Source organism: Danaus plexippus, chromosome 11, assembly GCF_018135715.1.
Source record: "Danaus plexippus chromosome 11, MEX_DaPlex, whole genome shotgun sequence".
Lineage (NCBI taxonomy): Eukaryota > Metazoa > Arthropoda > Insecta > Lepidoptera > Nymphalidae > Danaus > Danaus plexippus.
Window position 1 is genome coordinate 8,326,000 of NC_083544.1, and position 18,554 is coordinate 8,344,553.

The window sequence follows — 18,554 nt, forward strand, 5'->3', positions numbered from 1 at the left end:
GCAATATGAACGGACTTATTTTAAACATTAATATTGTTTTGTTATACTTTACTTTCGCTTAATATCAGTATGTCGTTGGCATCTTGAATTTTAATTAACAAACAAAAAAATTTATGTTTTAATTTTATTGTGTCATACTTTTAATTCGAACAGGATTTTTTTAAATATGAATAACGTCTGATTTTATTAGGGTTTGAAAGAAAAAACAAAATTTTTATCAACATGTATATTAATAAAGAGCAAAAGCCCTGTCATATAAACATATAAAAATAAAATAAAAATATCACTTATATAATATTTAATATACATAGATTACTATGAATTTTAAAAAGTACTTTTTATTAATAATAATAATTATTTGATCTGTTTAATCTCCGTATTTTGTTTATATTTGGTAACTTACATATTTGTATGTTGTTTTAATTATTATATACGGCTATTTATTTTTACATTAAACAAGTAGACAATAATTATTTTTTTTAATACTTCTAATATGATGTAATATATTTTCTTTTGTTTCACTTTTACGTGGACCTTTCAAATATAATTCTAATAGGAATGTAGGAAATAGTTATTAGTTGTAACTTTTGACGCGGCCTTCATTAGGCTTTAGAGAAAAATATTTATATAAAAAGTACAAAAAAGGTTCGATACAAAATTCACTTAGCCTATACGTTAACCCATAGGCTGGGTAATGTACTGTAATAGCTATGAAGCTTAGAAGTTTATCTTCTTGGATATATTTGTTACTCGTGTGTGTCTGAGTGTGTGTGTGTGTGTCTGAGTGTGTGTGTGTGTAAGTGTGTGTGGGCGTGTGTTATGGTAACATGGCCACTATGATGTTAGTGAGGGCCGTCCGTGCGTCACAGTTGGGGAAGGAGTCCAGCACCTCCCTGGCGCGAGTCACGTGTTCATTCTGGAGATGTTTCGTCTGCTCGATACCGGTCCCCTCCAGCACGGCCTGGTACAGCTGGATATAGCACACAACACATTAACATATATACGATAAAAAGCTAACGTTACCAAAAAATATCTTTATACACAGCAGTCGGCTGACGATATCGCTATCAAATTGCTATGAAAATCAGCAAAAACATTTCAAACATAAAATCAGCAATAAACTGTTTTGTATTTCATGGCCATATGAAGGTACTTGTAACACTAACCGCGTGGTAGTCCACGTCGTGAACACTCCGCCTACCAGCCTCTATGTACCGGTAGAGCTCGGGACGTTCTTCGAGGGTGAAGGCGAGGGGAGCTCCCACTAGCGAGAAGCAAGCGGGCTCCGGACCAGAGAACGCCTCCAGGTCTAGGAAGGCCTGCCACGCTAGCGCCAAGTGGCAACCGAAAAGATAACCCTGGCAGGAATAGAAAAAATACATTACTGATGAAACTTGTAACATATAGGGAATCAAATCCTCATTGTATATCAATGATTTGAACTCAAATTATTTGTATATCTTCGGGGATAGTAAAAATATATCTAACAGTTAATAATTCCGCGTATCAGTATCAGTATTAGAAACAGATTGACAAAGGAAAAACTCTTAATAGCATGTTTTCAAAACTGACTTAAAAATTAAACTCCTAAAATAAGCTTACAGTGAGAAAATTATCTTAAAACTCATAAAATATGCTTCCTTTGTCAATCTGTTTCTAACACGAATATTGAATAACCAATGCTAGTCACGGATTTGCACTATCCCCGACGATTTTTCCTGGTGTTATTTTTAATGTATGTATGTATGTATGAACCTGTGTCTGTAGCCCCTGACCGTGACCGGCCAGCTTGAGAGCGGCCGAGCAGCTCTTCCCGAGGAGTGCGCCGGCCGCCAACACGTGCCGGGCGCTCCACTCCCTGCCCATACACCCTGACACACCCGCCATTGGCAGCGGAGACAGTACGCAGTCCCATTCTATATAACAACACCTTATGAGCGCTTCCCGTGAATGAGGATTCACGAAAAGGCTCTTTAATGCATTTATTTAACGTATAATGTGTTGCAAGTTTTCGTTCGTGCTAGAAGTGGTAAATAAATTAGCTTACTGACCCCTTTTATGTCAATGATGTTTTTAAGTTTACACATTGATGTGTGCCGAACCAACCGTTAATACACCAATTTATTTAAATTGCTATTCGAACGTTTATTTTAAGAATAAATATTATTTTTGCTTCAGGACCGTCACTTCACATAAAAATACCTTAAAATGAGATATTGATAGGATTTAAATACAAACCATTCGAGCTCTGTTCATATTTGTGGGCAAAATTTCTGTTTCGATCTTTACGGAAGGTTCCATTTATATCAAATACAACTGGCTTACCCAATGGGTTCCGTATATTTCTTTTAATTCTCAAGCCATATTGCATACAAATAGGTGTGTTTTTTATTTAACAAGCTCAAGGAAACTTCCTCAAGTAACAGGAAAATCCCTAAATCTGTGATGACTTATTTATTTACTCGAATCATTCACATTACATTGCAAATTCAATTATTTAACATTAATTACGACGTTCGTGTGTAAAACAAGTTTCGTAATTAAATCGGTATCTGTTTTGTATAGAATTATTTTAATTTGATGCAACCCACAAACATCTACCAACGTAGATTCAAATGGGAAAAGAGAAATTTTCATTACCATAGTCACGATCGCATACAACTTACTTCTCTCAATACAAAGTGCTTGCTGACTTGTTGAGGCACTAAATAAGATAAAGATAACTATCTTATAATAATCTTATGATTTTAACTGAATAATGTTGTTAAACAACACTACACAACAAACAGCTGATCTCTCGTAATGAGATCTAAGGATTTCGCGAGTATTCATTTAAATGAAACTAACATTGTCGGATTACTACGCGTTTCACATCTCGTCTGCCCGTGATCACGGCTGCTGCAAAGTAACCGAAACGTCGGGAGTATGCAGGTAAAAATAATAAAATAACGCGTAGTAATCCGAAAATATTAGTTTCATTTAGCTGGTCTCTTGTGACCAGTCAAGTATTGGGGGCAACGTAACAGTTTGGAGGTCCGTTGCTTTTTACGGATACCGGTTTCTACGGCGATGGAGGCGAAAGTCGTGTCCTTTTAGACATAACTTTAAAAAACACACTCATACTTACCAAGACTAACGGAGAAAAGAGAAAATTGAAATTTTGTTAAAAAAAAACATTAACAACCAGAAACCGAAATTCATATCAAATTATCTATAGCTGACAATCTTATCTTTGATCGACAAGAAAATATATGACTGTAGTAATCTTCTTAAGGCTCAATAAGAGGCTGTATATTTTTAAGCGACCACTGCCATATAAGTATTGTCCAAGAATAACCAGTCCTGTACAATAATTTGCGTCCATTGTCCGGGGCATTTCATATAAAACATAAAGAACCCGCTAAAGCATCGTCACATTGTGCCTACACGCTAATCGACCAGCTCCTGTATCTGATATCATAACGTATTCAACTCACGCCGCGCACACATCGGTTCCTTAGCATACAATAGAAAAACAAAAATAAGGCCATCGAAAACCTTTAGCATAGTTACGATATGACGCCGCCTCGCGCCCGGTTCTGTTTTAACATTTGTTCGCAACTTAGTAGATTCATTAAAATTATCAGTTAGAATGAAATACATTCAACTCTTGCTTCTATTTTATGTTCTGAGATATTTTGTAACCTCGATACAGTTTTATTCTAAATAATAACTATGTAGAAAAGCTTGTTCCGTCTGCTGGTCCGCGTGAATGTGAGTTAAATTAACTTGTGTATTAGAAATAATTTTTTGTCACAATCAAACTATCTTAATGTGTAGTATTTTACCGTTATAAGACTTTTTTGTCAGAATCTACAACAGATTCAGTCCATCCAGTTACACTATTTACTTAACTCTTAAAATCTTATATATATATCCTAAGTCTCGACATTCTAATGTCTCTCTAGATCATTCAGATCAATGACGAAGCCAACATAGATCGTGTTTCTATAATTCCCCCTGAGGGACTCCCATGCCAAACCAAACATAATGAGTTATAAAGACAATCTATATAACAAAATACAATACGTAAAGGAATGTCGGCGGGTTCACTTCACAGCTAAGTGTGATCTTAGCAGTGTTGACGGATGTGAGCACGTCTCATTAATCACTATGCAAATAGGATTAACCTATTTGCTTAGTGATTTAAATACGTTGAGGTCAACATTAACTGGTTTATGTTTACCTTATTTCACTCAAGTTAAATTTTGATATGAATTTTTTGTATGAAATACGTAATTTAAATAAAAGTATCAAATCTGATTGTCAGATGAAAAAAAAATTATAGTATGAGGGCAAGGTTGTACATTCGGTAAAGAAACACTCTTTCTCTTTTTCTATTGTTGTCTCTTTCTCACCTGAAGCCTCTTCTCTCTGGTGGTGAGGCAGTGGTCGTGATGGTAGCGGGTTGTTCTGTTCGTCTCTCTCCCCGAGGAATTCGGCCTCAGCCAAATCTCGCACTGCTGACGACATAAGCTCTACCAATTCCTGGTTCCTGAATAGAATTTTTAAAACATTTCTTACAATAGAAATCTAATTTTGACATATTATTACATAAAAAATAAATCCAATTTTCACTATAAATTCCTTTGTAAATCTCATCTCAGTAAGACATTACACCTCGACGTTTTAATCGCTTACCATAATTATCCATTACTCAGACGAGCGTTTGAATTATGTATCACCGATGACATCTCCGATAGACTAATGAAGCGTTAATAAACATAATTAAAACATCCAACAGACACATGTAATAACACAATATATATGCATTGCCCACACTTGATACATCTCGCACTCGTTCTCAAAGGGACAACCGGTTCGCGAAACTTACTTGCTTGGTTACTTTCGACTCCGTTTCCTACAGACAAAAAGAATCCTAATGCTTTTAACATTTGAGTTGAAATATAAAAAACAAAAAAACGACCAAGTAAAAATAAAAATCGCTTCTCGAACGTAAATCTCGTAGAAAAAATCCCGTTACAATTAATTAACGTGTGTGAATTTGAGACCGAGCAACCATTGACCTTAGGACCTACCTCACGATGTACCGTTCTCTAGATATAAGATGCGAATGACTGGCAATATAGAGCTATATTTTAAACATATGTTTTGCACGGAAGATACTTGCAAGATACCTATTGTATTGTTCTTTAGAGCTTTCTGTGTGGATTAATACCGTCGAGTAAGACGTGTAGGTACGTACATATATCATTCGAAAAAATTCATCACAATACTATACAAGTTAAAACTTACAACAACATATTTCCAGAGAAGTATTCATATTAAAATGAATGATTTTAATCTACATTATACGTATAACTTTCAAAATTAATGAATGAAAGAGATCATAATAGGAGAAAGCTGCGTTTACTTAACCCGGAAACGCTTATGTATACGACAAATAAGATTATTAAATGCCTTAAGATAATTCCTCGTAAATTTTTACGCGATATAAGGTGAGTTGAAATAAACGTCTTTATTGAAATCGTTTGAACAAATACAACAACGATATCCCAAACGTCCTTCATGCAACCAACCAACCTCGCGAATGTAATTATACTGATTTATTTATTTGAAATTTGGTTATAAAATCGTATATATAGAGTTTTTTATATAAGTAAATTGAAATTATAGGCTTTGTAAAAACAACTGAATATTGTTTATATTAAGTTAACAGCTGAGTGAGTATTAGATATGTCTAAGAGTAAATAAAAAAAATTAGACAATAATTTGTAAGTCACACACAGAACTCATTTAACCAACTAGTGTCCTATTAGCCGTTAATAGAAGAAACAACTATCGATTGATAACACACTTTTTATATATACAATTATAAAATAACTAAGGTCATTTTTTTTGGGATTTATCAGATGAAAATTTTTATTACTAGTTCTGGCTCGTGATTTCGCTCTTTTCTTTTGGAATTTCAGAGATATGTATAAAGTCAGTTGAAACAATAGATTACTATAATCGACCAGCAGCGACATCTGCAGACAACGTCAAGAGACTTCACACAACAGGAATTACACGGAATTTGATAACAAATTGTATCCTATATATTATTCTGATATTTTTATTATACCTCTGTAAAGTCTGAATAAAATCTGATAAATAGTTTCCGCGTAAACAACACACACACACGCTAAGTCCCGCATTTATAATATATATGTAGATGTATCACGAATTAATTTATTTTATTATAGCAGCAAGATGAGTTGTATATCATCCGATGAACGGGAAAGTTCCGGAAAGCCCGGATTCTTTAACAATCGCGTTCTGTGTACATTTGTCATGTTTTATATAACAAATAACTCGTAAACATTAAACATGTTTAGGACAATACAATATATATTTTGACACAAAACCTTTAGGGGCTTTTTTCAACTCATGGGTCTTCATTACTACACACAATCTTCAGCATTTTCGATTGAAAAACGTTTAAACTGTTAGTATGTAGGTTGACGAAACTCTTCGTACTAAAGACAATATACCTTCCTACTTAAATGCTTTTAAAAATATTATTATTATTTATCTCAATAGTAGACTTCAGACTAGGCTATTAAGATTGTTTTATGGTTTATAAAAGAATGTCCTTGGATACAAAAATCTCTTAAAGAAAACTTATTCTGCTGTAAATATAATTTACAAACAAAGAAGTCATCCGTTAAAAACTATTTGACGAGATTAATGAGTCTTTAAAAGTTAAGTAATATATATATATATGTGCATATACAACAAGATTTTTATTATTTAACAAACAATACGGCATATATTTTATTGCGTAATTCCAACACACGTCTGTTAACGTCGTAACATTAAAATGGAAATGACGTTCTGTCGAGTACATAATAATTTAGTTTACATACAATATAATATGATTATAGCCATGAAATGAGTAAGTACTCTATTTGTATTGGTAAATATTAACGAGCCGCTGACTGCAGCTACTAATGTAACCCATATCGCTTGTATGAACTACTCATGTACATAACTTTCTCTAGTTACGCTATATGTACATATATATGTTTATATAATATATATGTGTGTCAGTCTGTTCACGTGAATTTCCGTATATGTGTGTTTTCGTGTTTGTATCTTTACCTACAAGACTCGGTATGATTTCTATTCTTATATCAAATGCGAATTGTATGTCTTTCTTATAAATCATATAAGGCTATATATGTATGTTTTATGTAATACCAATGTTCTATTTACCTTTTTTATTTGCCACATATTCACACGAAATTACGTCTTGAGCGAAATATCAGTTTATTTTGTTTCGCTGTTCAAATAAATTTTAAAATATTTATTTATAATAAACAAATCTATTGAGACTCAACCTTTTTTCTATACAATTACTATGGACACACAATTTTTTTTTTTTTTTGTTAAAAAATCGATATCAGTCGAACCGTTAACTTCTAATATCGGCGTTAAGGGAGGAAAGTATTATTGAAAATCGATAAATTATATAGCAATAATGTCTTAACAAATACATGAAAAGTATATCATGTTAGAAGATATATGTATAATTAAATGTGTGGATACTAGAGACTAATTGTATGTACCTAATGTATTATTTTTGTCTAACTAACAAATTTACATATGTTCTGTTTAGAACTATTCATACCACAGAAAGAACGTATCCTAGGTATTTAAATGAAACTAATATTTTTCGGATATACTACGCGTGCTTTAGTTTTTTGTTAAAACTTCATACTCCCGACTTTTCATGCAAGTGATCACGGGCAGACGAGATGTGAATGTCTGTCAGACAGAAAAAAATAAGCGAGCGTAGTATATCTGAAAAATATTAGTTTCATTTAAATGAATAAAAGTCGCGAAAGTCTCAGATCTCATTATGTATCCTAGGTATATTGATTATTGGGTATGTTGATTGAAATGTAATCTAATTTAAGATTTGTATTCATTATCGTATTGACTATCCAGGGTTCTCGGCATCGATGAGACATGTCAGAAGACTACATTTTCAAAAAAGAAATTATCTTTAAAACTAAATAAATATGAATACTTCCAAGTTAATTTTTCTTGTCCAATATACAATTTATGTAAACATCATATTTTGTTCAATACAAAGGAATTTGATCAAACACGTGTTAGAATCGAAAATCTGCGAATTTCCAAGCAGTATCTTATGTCGCGGTATGCGGTATTGGGTCTGAAGCTATTCCGCTAACGATCTTACCTCAAATTAGCCAGTTCAGTACAGGAGTTGGCCAGGAGGTAGTCCCCGCTGAGTAATGCGATTTTGTTTCCAAACATCATGTCGTCGGGCTCTCCAGGGCCGAGCCTTGTGTTCATATTGACCAGACCCTTGTGTACCAAGTGCGACGTGCGGATCATCTCAGTCACCTCCGCCAGGGCGCGCTGGCTACATACAAAACATAACAACATACAACAAAGCCTACAAAACATTATAAACTACCAAATAGCTAACATGTAGAAGAACTAGAAAATAATAATATATTTTGTTCAAAAAAAATGATCATGATAAAGTCATTGTTCATACTGTACATATGAATTCTTTATTTAAATTATATATATACAACGCTTTCATCATGAAAATATGTAATTTAAAAAGAGCCAAAAAACATGAATTGTCTTTAAGACGTACGTATGTGCTATGTACCAGTAACGTAATATATAATAAGAAAATTGTTGTTACACCTTAGTTACGATTACCGATGATCATTATCTGTTATATTTTGTTACCTGTGCAATACTCCCGCTGCTTTGTCCTGTTCCATATCTGGTATTTCCGGACTGTGCCCCGCAGCCTTGGAAACTAGCAGCACTATCAGCCCCCACGCCTGCATGTTATTCTTACCATTGTATATGAGATTCCTGTTAAAAACGCATAACATTTTGTTTTAAATGTATGTACTCGTAAAAAAAAAAACATATTTTAGATCGCTTTCGGATGAATAAAAAAACCTGTGTGTTTTATTTAGTTACAATTGTTTGACTATAAAATAAAAATAATAATTTGCGTAATCAAAAAATTCATTTACAAAATGTAGCTGTTAAGTTGCGTTTCATAATCACGGTGAATGCAATAAACAACAGCCATGGATGACCTGCTCACTGAGGCAAAGGTATGATTATAATAATCAAGGCGCAAATAGCATTCATTTATTTGTTTGTAAATGAATTTTTCCCTATCATTATACCTTACGTACTTCATTAAATAACACTCAACTTATGTGTTATTTATTGACATAACTTTAAATAAAAAAAAACGTCAACGTTTATTCATTTCAAACCACAAAAGAATTTCATAGTTATTAAAAGATAGAACTCAACTAACTTTGCGGTTTTGAGCAACGGATGATTACTTCCAACAAGTTTTCGTAAGTGCAAAGCGACATTCGCAATTTCATCACTGAGCACCCATCGCAGGCTAAGGAAGGAGGTCGGATAGCCAACGATCTTCTCAGCCTCGCTAACGGCCCTATTCCAATCTGGTTTACTGTTGTGTTGTGCAACAGCCCGATTTGAACTGCTCGTGTTCACTTCCCGAATACAAGGTCCCCAAAGTTTTGCAACTAATGCACTACACTGACTAACTTTCACCGAATCAAACTTCAGAGCACCTCCCAAACGACTTAAACTCATCTTGATCACAAATATTAACAAAAACGCAGTTTTTAATTATCGCACTTTTCAATATTCACAATTTATTTATTTACGTTTACAGTATCATATTTAAACTTTTAAGTCAATTCTTAAATTACTTCACTTTATAATTTATATTTTTGAAAAATTTAAATAAAATTGATGTTTCGTAAAAATTGGCTACACACTATTCTGAAAAACGTTCAACTCATTGCCGCGAATTTGTTTAACTGCAAGTGATGGTACACAGCAGAAGGTACTCGCGTCTCGAGAAGCCTATTGGTCAGTTCCTTTTCTGTGACGTTTCTGACAAATATGAAATAAACGTCATCCGTGACAGTTTTAGTAAGTTGTGTTGCTAGTATAAATATCAGAAATATATAAAAATAATCTCTGTAATTAATTTAAAACCAGCCAATAAATATTGAAACAACTACATTTAATGACTTTTTCTATGATTTTGAATACCAATAACAAAAGTAGAACAAAGGTAAAACCTTTTAACATTGTTTCTATGTCGACGTATTAGTCCTCCATTTAAAAATACAATAATTTATTATTTATGATCTAATTTATAGCCACATCTTTTGCTACGATGAAATTTAAAAATGCACAATTTAAAATAGAACATACCGAAATACTATAATAAAATATGAGGTAATCTGAAGTATTTTGTTCCATTAAAATATTTTTTTTCGTTTAAGAAAATTCATTAAGCTAATAAATATGTATATATAACTGTGAGTCGTTCTGAAACCTGAAAAAAATTATTTCGTATATCCGTTCAGAATATGTGAGCAGTGAGTCTAAAAATAGCCAAGTTTTCCTACTCATTCTTTGCGTTCGCTGTTCGTTCTTTACAGTTTAGTCCATCGCGTGTCACCGGTTATTGTAGTCGACTGCTAGAGGTCACTACGAACTGCCGGCATTTAAGTGTCCTAAATAATAGAAATCTTCATATTGAACCTAGTGTTACTAAATATTATATACAGATTCTATCTGTTACAGTGCAAAACTTTAAGTAGTGATTCGCTCATACAGTTTTGTACTTCCACCGAACTTACCTTAAGGTAGCAATATTTGTGCACTTTGCAATAATTCTTTTTGGTTTACTTTATTAATATTTTGTCCACGTGTTAAGTATTTTTAATTTTTAAAAATTACTTGCGAAACGCAATATCACAGATACTTACATTTTGCATTTGTCTACATTTACGCAATAATTTTAAGAAAATCTTTTATATTATACAAATAATTCCTTGGTTTTGAATGGTGCTAGATGCTGATAAATATTGTAAATAAAATTCAAATAAAGACCTTTTCAACTTAATTAATAATCATATTATCTTTTTCCTAGTATTATCTACTTACACTATGTAGCTAGCATATAGCTAGGAATTCTGATAACAATCCCATTCTCAAATTCGAATTTCTTTATTGGAATAAATTGGTAATATAACATTCTATTAAGGCTATATAATTATTTGGGTCCTAAAAAAATATCATTAAAGGTCATTTCTCATAAGCAAAGTAGTTAATATAATTGAGAGATCCTAAACCAAAATTGTCTGAGGAACATATTGGTTTATTTTATTAAGATAACTTGTGTATAAAGAGTAGTAAGAACAAGATGAGATTTAGGGTGAAGGTTAAAGTGACCTTCACTGTGACCTATCTCGAAGGTTATTAGCATTTAAATTAAACCTCAAAAAGGTTTTAATTAGAAAAGCTAATTGATTGCCTTAAGGCCAAGATTGTAAATAGAATTGTATTGTACCTACAGTGATAAACAGTTTGAAAAAAAATTTTTAAATAAAAACAGTATGACCTTAATAGTCATAAATAAAATTTTAAGGACTTGATAGAATTATTTTGTAATTAAGGATGTGTTATATAATGTTACTAAGAAATAGTTGTTATAACTTAGAAGGCAAATTAAAAAGATATTAATTTTTAATACTTAGTACTGTACTGTGATGGGTAGTAGGTTTTTCAATATTTTCTTTATGTAAGATGTACATCACATCAACAATTTGAATTTGTCCAGGTATGGAGTGGGAAGCACCACCCAAGCAAGGCTTGTACGACCCCCAAAACGAGCACGAGGCTTGCGGTGTTGGATTTGTTGTTGCTATCGACGGAAAACGTTCTCATAAGGTAACTATGAACTTATCATCTGAAACATACAACTATAATTTCATAGTTATATCCTATATACTATGTAATAATAATAATTTGTATAAATAAAAACCAAGTTTTTCCTTCTCTATTTATTTCAAATGTATCATGTTTTTTTTATTTGTCAGATAGAATAGTGCCTTATTACAGTAACTGGTTTCTGTTATTTGTTGTGACTAAAAGTCATAGAAAATATGTATGTGGTTTATAATGTAAAAGTATAAACCCCGGACTCATATCAATTATAGTAGAGAAAAATATTTAATTTGATAGTATATAATTCTTATGAGGTAGTTTGACATCCATCTATTATCATTGCTGTTAATGTGTTTTGTCTAGACATTGAATAAAAATTATGATTGCAAATAGAAATAAGTATACTTCTCGCAATAATAAAATGACATGATGACGTAAATTTTTATCTAGCGTAAGTGATATTTTAAGGGAAAAGGAATTAATATTTCGAATCGACTCTTTGAAATTCGTTCGATATTTAAAAAGCTATGGACATTAAATATTTAATAGTGGGTTATATAATACCTATTACAATAATATTTATGAATATTAAATATTGATATTAGATCGTTCGCGATGCCGAAGTCCTCGCGAAGCGCATGGAACACCGTGGAGCGTGCGCCTGTGACAATGACACCGGCGATGGCGCTGGTGTGTTGACCGCCATCCCTCACCAGTTCTACTGCGCTCAGCTAAGGTTAGTTACTAATTTAACTAAGCGATTATAGTATTTCAAAATTTCCCTTACGTCAACGATCTTCTGACAGCCCAAGTTAAAAATCGATCTCTTCAGAAATTTAACTTTAGAACGCGTAATATTTTCAGTATAATATGTACAGAATAGTTTAAAATAGAGGTTTTTAGTATTTTTACTGACAAAAATAAGGACTGTATATTTTTTTATAAGTTTTTATTTGTCTCGGTCAATTATGATTTTGCTTACATTTTTTCTAACGCCTTATGCATTTAGGGTGTATAATTTTTTCATAAAAATTAGGATTGGGTATGTATATGAGTTCTTGTTTCATACAAAATGGTCCCATATGTTATCTCTTGAGATAGTATAAGGAGATAAAATCTCATACTGCATCTCCAACAAAATGGCCGACGTCATATTTCATAAGAAGGCACCTCATAATTCTTTTCGAATTTAATGTAAATAAATAATAAACAGATCGTGTTCTTTTTTTGAATTTCAATAATATTGGTATATGAAATGTATTTTTTATTATTCATATTATAATATTAACTGATGTTTGAGAATTAGGAAGTATTTACACTATTGGGTGTCAAATCACACTATAGACATAGATCAAAGATCTCTTTATAGAGATTTCGGTGTACAAAACACTAAGTTTATTTTATTACCGTATATTCTCAGAATTCTTATAAAATCTGATGACAATTATTAAATACATATTAGGTAATCCGTGTTTTATAATAATACTTAATAATTGGCATTTTGCCAGTTATTGAAAACAATGCTCTCATGTTACACTTGGCTTTCCGCCAATAGCTTGGAGCGGATGAATCAGCTGAAAACGGGATACTCGGGGGTGTTGAGATTAAACTTGTTTTTTTTTTACTTCTCAGCGGCCCTATAGTTTTTATGCTTTTAATCTCCTTTTCTTCAATAAAGTAATAAAACAATTACGATTTCATTTTACCTGATATTTTTAAATGTCTATAACCAACCAGTTTTATGTCTTTCATTGAAAATGTCCTCTTACCCTTTGCTGATTAATAGATGTAATATAAATTAAGGCTTCAACAATTTCTTAACACTTAAATGGACGTGTACATACATGTGCCCTACTCTAGTAACATTGTAAAATACAGGCACATACTGTCATTTTTTTAATTATATGACATAACATTATTAACGTAGAAGTTTAAATAACATTTTACAAAAGTAATTATATGTACATTTTTTACTACATATAATAATTCTTAACATATAATATATACGTATGAAGGATGAACCAAGACGCATAACTTTTTTAAATGACTTAGTTACCTGTATCTCGTGATCGTGGTTTTGTGGTAAATATCAGTTAATGATAATTGATAGCTAATATATATAACCTACTTATAAATACCTTTTTTAATTATAATAGCCTACATGACAAAAACGACATAATTTGAATTTGGAATTCGAGATCTTTAAAATAAGAATATGTTAAAAGTTAATGTTATTAAAGAATTATGTACGTGTCCAAATTATTACAGCATTACTTTTAGTTTGTATAATGTGAAAATGGATATTTAATAACTCTTTCTCTAATTTAAATGAAAAAATTTAACTAAACGTTCATAAAGGCAAATTTAGTCGTGTTTAATGAAACACGTTTTTTAACTTTTATGTTCCAAAAGTTGATATAACCTGTTGAGTTATCGATTTGAGAGGGATGGAAGGTGACCTCATTATTTTTATTAAATCTTGCCTCATAAATTCCTTAGTGTCTCATTAAAATAAATAGTAAATAATAATAATAATAAATTCTTACAGAATTACATATTCCGTGCTATACATAAGTATATCTAACTTTATCATATGTAGAAGAAGAAAAATTGTAGGGCCGTAGAAGAAAAAAAAAACGTAGCAACTTCATTAAAAAAATAATTAATTAATTTCAATACAGCTTGTAGGTTTAAAAATATTTTTCTTTATCTGTGTAGTATTACTCAGTGTACATAATGATCGTTAATTACTCGTGTTATCGATCGTTTTATTATTAGACTTGAAACGAAATGCTTTTAATTTTCACTGCCTCCGAGATATTTTTCAACGTGACCTTTTTCATTCACACTTTAACTTATATAATACATTATATATAATGCAATAATAACTGTAGACTTCAGGTTGATGTCGAAGACGCCCTTGAGTGATGAACATACTATGTTACATACATATAGTATTTATATGTCATACTAATTTGTCGTATAGCCTTCAGGACGAATTCGATGTTTTATCGTCACGCGTTGATAGTGTTACGTAATCAGAGCGGTTTGAATTCTGACCCCGTCTGTAACGTAGCTAAGGAGACGATGTATTGTATATTACTGCGCAGTATTACACTCGTTATTTATTTAGGTCGACAATCACTACTGATTGATTCTGTACAATATATTTATATATGTTTGATTGATCAAGTTTTGTCATAGAAAAGTGAAAACCCTTAATGCGTCATTGGTTGATTTGATTTTTCAAGGGAATGGTTTCTATTTTTTTTACGACAGTCTTTCTTACTATCTGATAATTTGAACGTAATACATATAAGGTGTGAATAATTCAAAATTATATGTATCTAATTCATTGAAAAATACCGCGTTTTTTAATATGTATTTTGGACTCAGCCATACTTTATAATGAAACATACATAAACTTAACTCAAAATTTATTTTTACATTGGTTATATAGTGACAATGTATAACAGCAACTATGTATGTACTTATATGTAAGAATATGAAAAATATTCTACATTTTTATTATAATATTTTTTATGTATAGTTATTATATATTGACCACAAGGTAATATCGGATAACTTTTATATAATGTGGTTTTATAATAATATTGTTTGAAATCTACGTTTCATTGTCATCTTTCAAGGTTCAATTAGTACAGACGTGCTATTTTATGTTATAGATTCAGAAGCACATGTAATATTTATCAATATTTATCTATGATCACTAAATAGAGCATAGACTAATATTTTTTTTTCAAATTATAAATGTATAAGTCAAAGTTTTAAAAAAAGTATAACAAAAATGTCGCCATCTTTCTTAATCGCGTAATACAAATGTAGTTAATACAGGAGATATCCGGGCCTGCTAAATGAGGTTGTATCGAATCAAATAATTTGCACAGAATATATAATGGTATGTTGTAAATATTCACAGATTATTAACGCCTTCACAATACAATTGTAAATATGGCGTCTCGTATATAGGAATGTGATTGAAATTTTCTTCGTTGTAAAGACATAATACTATAAATATTTTGATTATTATACTTAAAAAAAAAAATTTTTTTTACATTTTTTGAAGAGTTTTAAAGTTCTTTATTAATTTTCTAAGTCCTTATTATTAAATAGTCTTGACGGTATTAAAATTTTTTTGCTTCATACAATGTCTTGTTTAATATGTTAAGAAAAAATACGAGCTTCTTTTCATATATTTCAAATAATTCTTTAATATTTTATATATGTAAGGAGATCTGTCACATACTTAATTAAATTCCGTTTTATATCATCTGTTTTTGTATTATATAATAAGAAAGTACAATGGATACTTCGACATTAATGAAAACTGTCATGGCAACCATGAAGGTTGTGTTTTATTTCCTTAGTAAATCCGTTACTGATTGAGTAACAAATGTTTCTAAATAATCTTTAACAGTTAAAGTCTAATATTATTCTGGTTTTTAAATTAAGAATGTTTTAATTTCAATGAACATCTTATATCAATTTGAAGTATTGATATCTCCCAAGCTTACATAATTTAAATCTGTTGTTTTTTTTTAAATTTCGTCATACACTTATGCAAAGGCATGATGTTGTTCATACGAATGAGCATTTTATTTGTATGGAATAATATATTAGTTATTAGACAAAAAAATAGGTGTTTTTTTTTATATTCCTACATTAAAGCTAATAAGTATTTAGTATATAGTAATTGCTAGTGGATTAGAAGTCAGATAAGTTTTATGTTAATATTATTGGGTGAGAGCACGCACGAGTCTCGTGCAACAAATAGTACCAAATAAAACTTATCAGTCGTAAACACATTGAGGTCGGGTTGTTTTTACGTTTGTTTACGTTTTTAGATAACATTTGTTATTTATATATTATGTATATAATATTCATTAAAGTATTTACAACGTCCAGTTCTCATTATTTTTCGTTTATTTATATAAAATATCCCCGTAAGTGAACACGCGTTGTAGTAATGACTAAATGCGTAATTTTTTTAAATTAATATATTTTTATTTATATAAAAATGAACTTGTGCAGGCTTCATTAAGAATGTTGTGCCTTTTATATACAAAGTACAGTAACGAAAACCACCTTTACTATAATTAGAGCACATAAGAATGCAGACAAACCTCATTTTGGACTCAGTTACGCGATAAGAGGTGCACAGTAGCCTTTTCCTTAAAACGTTAACGATGTACAATTTCATCATACATATGTATACGTAAAGGTACCCCTAATAAAAGTACTAGCGTATTGCTTCACGAGTAAAATTAAATATTTTAAAAAGTGAACGCTTGTTTTATGATTTCTCTTTTTTTTTTATCTGAACTCTCAACACTAAGGCCACTGTTGTCTGTCCTATTTATTCAATATTTTATTATAGTCCAGTCATTGGTGTCTGTTTTTAGTACTATCACACAGACGGACCAATCATCCTTCTCGTTTATAAACTAGTTATAACAATATTCAATGGACTCAGTTCCAACGCAGTACATAGTGCGCTGTTAGGAATCTAATTTAAGACCACTACTAGCCTCCTCTGCGCCCCTACCAGTATTTCGCATTATGAAATTAAATACGAACGATTACTAGTTTTTCCTTCGTAAATCGTCTCAATGAGTTATTTAAGTTACATATTTAACTTTAGTTGCGATAGAACCGAATTACCTAATCTTTTTTTTTTTGTATGGTCTCAGGATTTTTATAAGGATCTCCTTTTTATCCCATATATATATATATATATATAATATAATATATATATATATATATATATATATATATAGAGAGAGAGAGAGAGAGAGTGGTGACCTTGACCAAATAAATGAGAAAATTATCATAATGAAAATATACCTTGTGTCTAGTCATTATGTATTTAATCTGTCATTAATAAATATTATCTTATCTTGAAATAATTACATGAATTATAGCATATAAAAGGAAATAAATAAAAGATAATACATATATCTCATAATCTCAAGTGCATTTATTGTTTGATTGACATGAGCGATACATCCCGGTAACATTTCTTTATCTTAACATATAGAAAAACATCATCACATTCAAAGAACTACTATAAATACTTAAAGAAAAAAACAAAAATCCGTTAATTAAATAACAAATAATGTTGATAAGAGCCGAAGTGTAATTCACAGTATCGGAATAAAAACCGCATTCCGCGTGCAAAATTTAATGTTTAATAAAGACTGCATATAAATTGAGAAATTAATTTAACAATTACTATATTTCTTATATAAAAAAATATAGTATTATCTTAAATACGTAGTTTTATTATTGAATATTATTAAAAATTATTTAGGGAATCATTATCCTATTAAATTTCATCGATACAGTGCTCCGCTCTCCTGTACTTTAACAATGATAGATCGCTCGCTACCTTAACAATTGTTCATAAGTAGCTGTCATTGTGGATAACTGACAAGCTTGTTTACAATCAATTAACAGTTAATAAATAATCATAAAAAATAAACATTCACATATATTTTATATTAATACGTAATAAAATTATAAAATGACATTACGGGAAACGTTACCGTATTTAAGATAAATAAGATTAATAGGCATTCTTGTGTATGATTAATTCAATAGACTGCTTTATATATATTAATATTAATGTTAATTTTATTCAGTTTAAAAGTGTGTATATAATTTTGTGCTATATTATAAATACGTTGTGTTTATTTAATCGT

At 30.8% G+C, this 18,554-nt stretch overlaps 2 protein-coding genes across 4 annotated transcripts in view; one reads left to right on the top strand and one right to left on the bottom strand.

Annotated features, from left to right (window-relative positions):
* Positions 1–211: 211 nt before the first annotated feature.
* LOC116765617 (all trans-polyprenyl-diphosphate synthase PDSS2) lies at positions 212–9,931 on the bottom strand. Its single transcript, XM_032655160.2, has 7 exons — positions 9,371–9,931; positions 8,776–8,907; positions 8,249–8,434; positions 4,398–4,534; positions 1,756–1,916; positions 1,167–1,358; positions 212–970 (listed from the first exon to the last, which is right to left on the bottom strand). The coding sequence occupies exons 1-7, from the start codon at positions 9,676–9,678 to the stop codon at positions 818–820; spliced, it is 1,269 nt and encodes a 422-aa protein (XP_032511051.1). The 5' UTR covers positions 9,679–9,931; the 3' UTR covers positions 212–817.
* Positions 9,932–10,532: 601 nt separating this feature from the next.
* LOC116765616 (uncharacterized) overlaps positions 10,533–18,554 on the top strand; it is a 34,894-nt gene continuing 26,872 nt past the window's right edge. For all 3 annotated transcript variants that reach the window (XR_009752761.1, XR_009752762.1, XM_061522100.1), the window contains exons 1-3: positions 10,533–10,748; positions 11,726–11,835; positions 12,438–12,568. Coding sequence is in view for 1 of the 3 variants with exons in the window: in XM_061522100.1 (XP_061378084.1) it covers positions 11,728–11,835; positions 12,438–12,568 (239 nt within the window). In the remaining 2 variants the exon portion in view is untranslated. The remainder of the gene's footprint in view (positions 10,749–11,725; positions 11,836–12,437; positions 12,569–18,554) is intronic.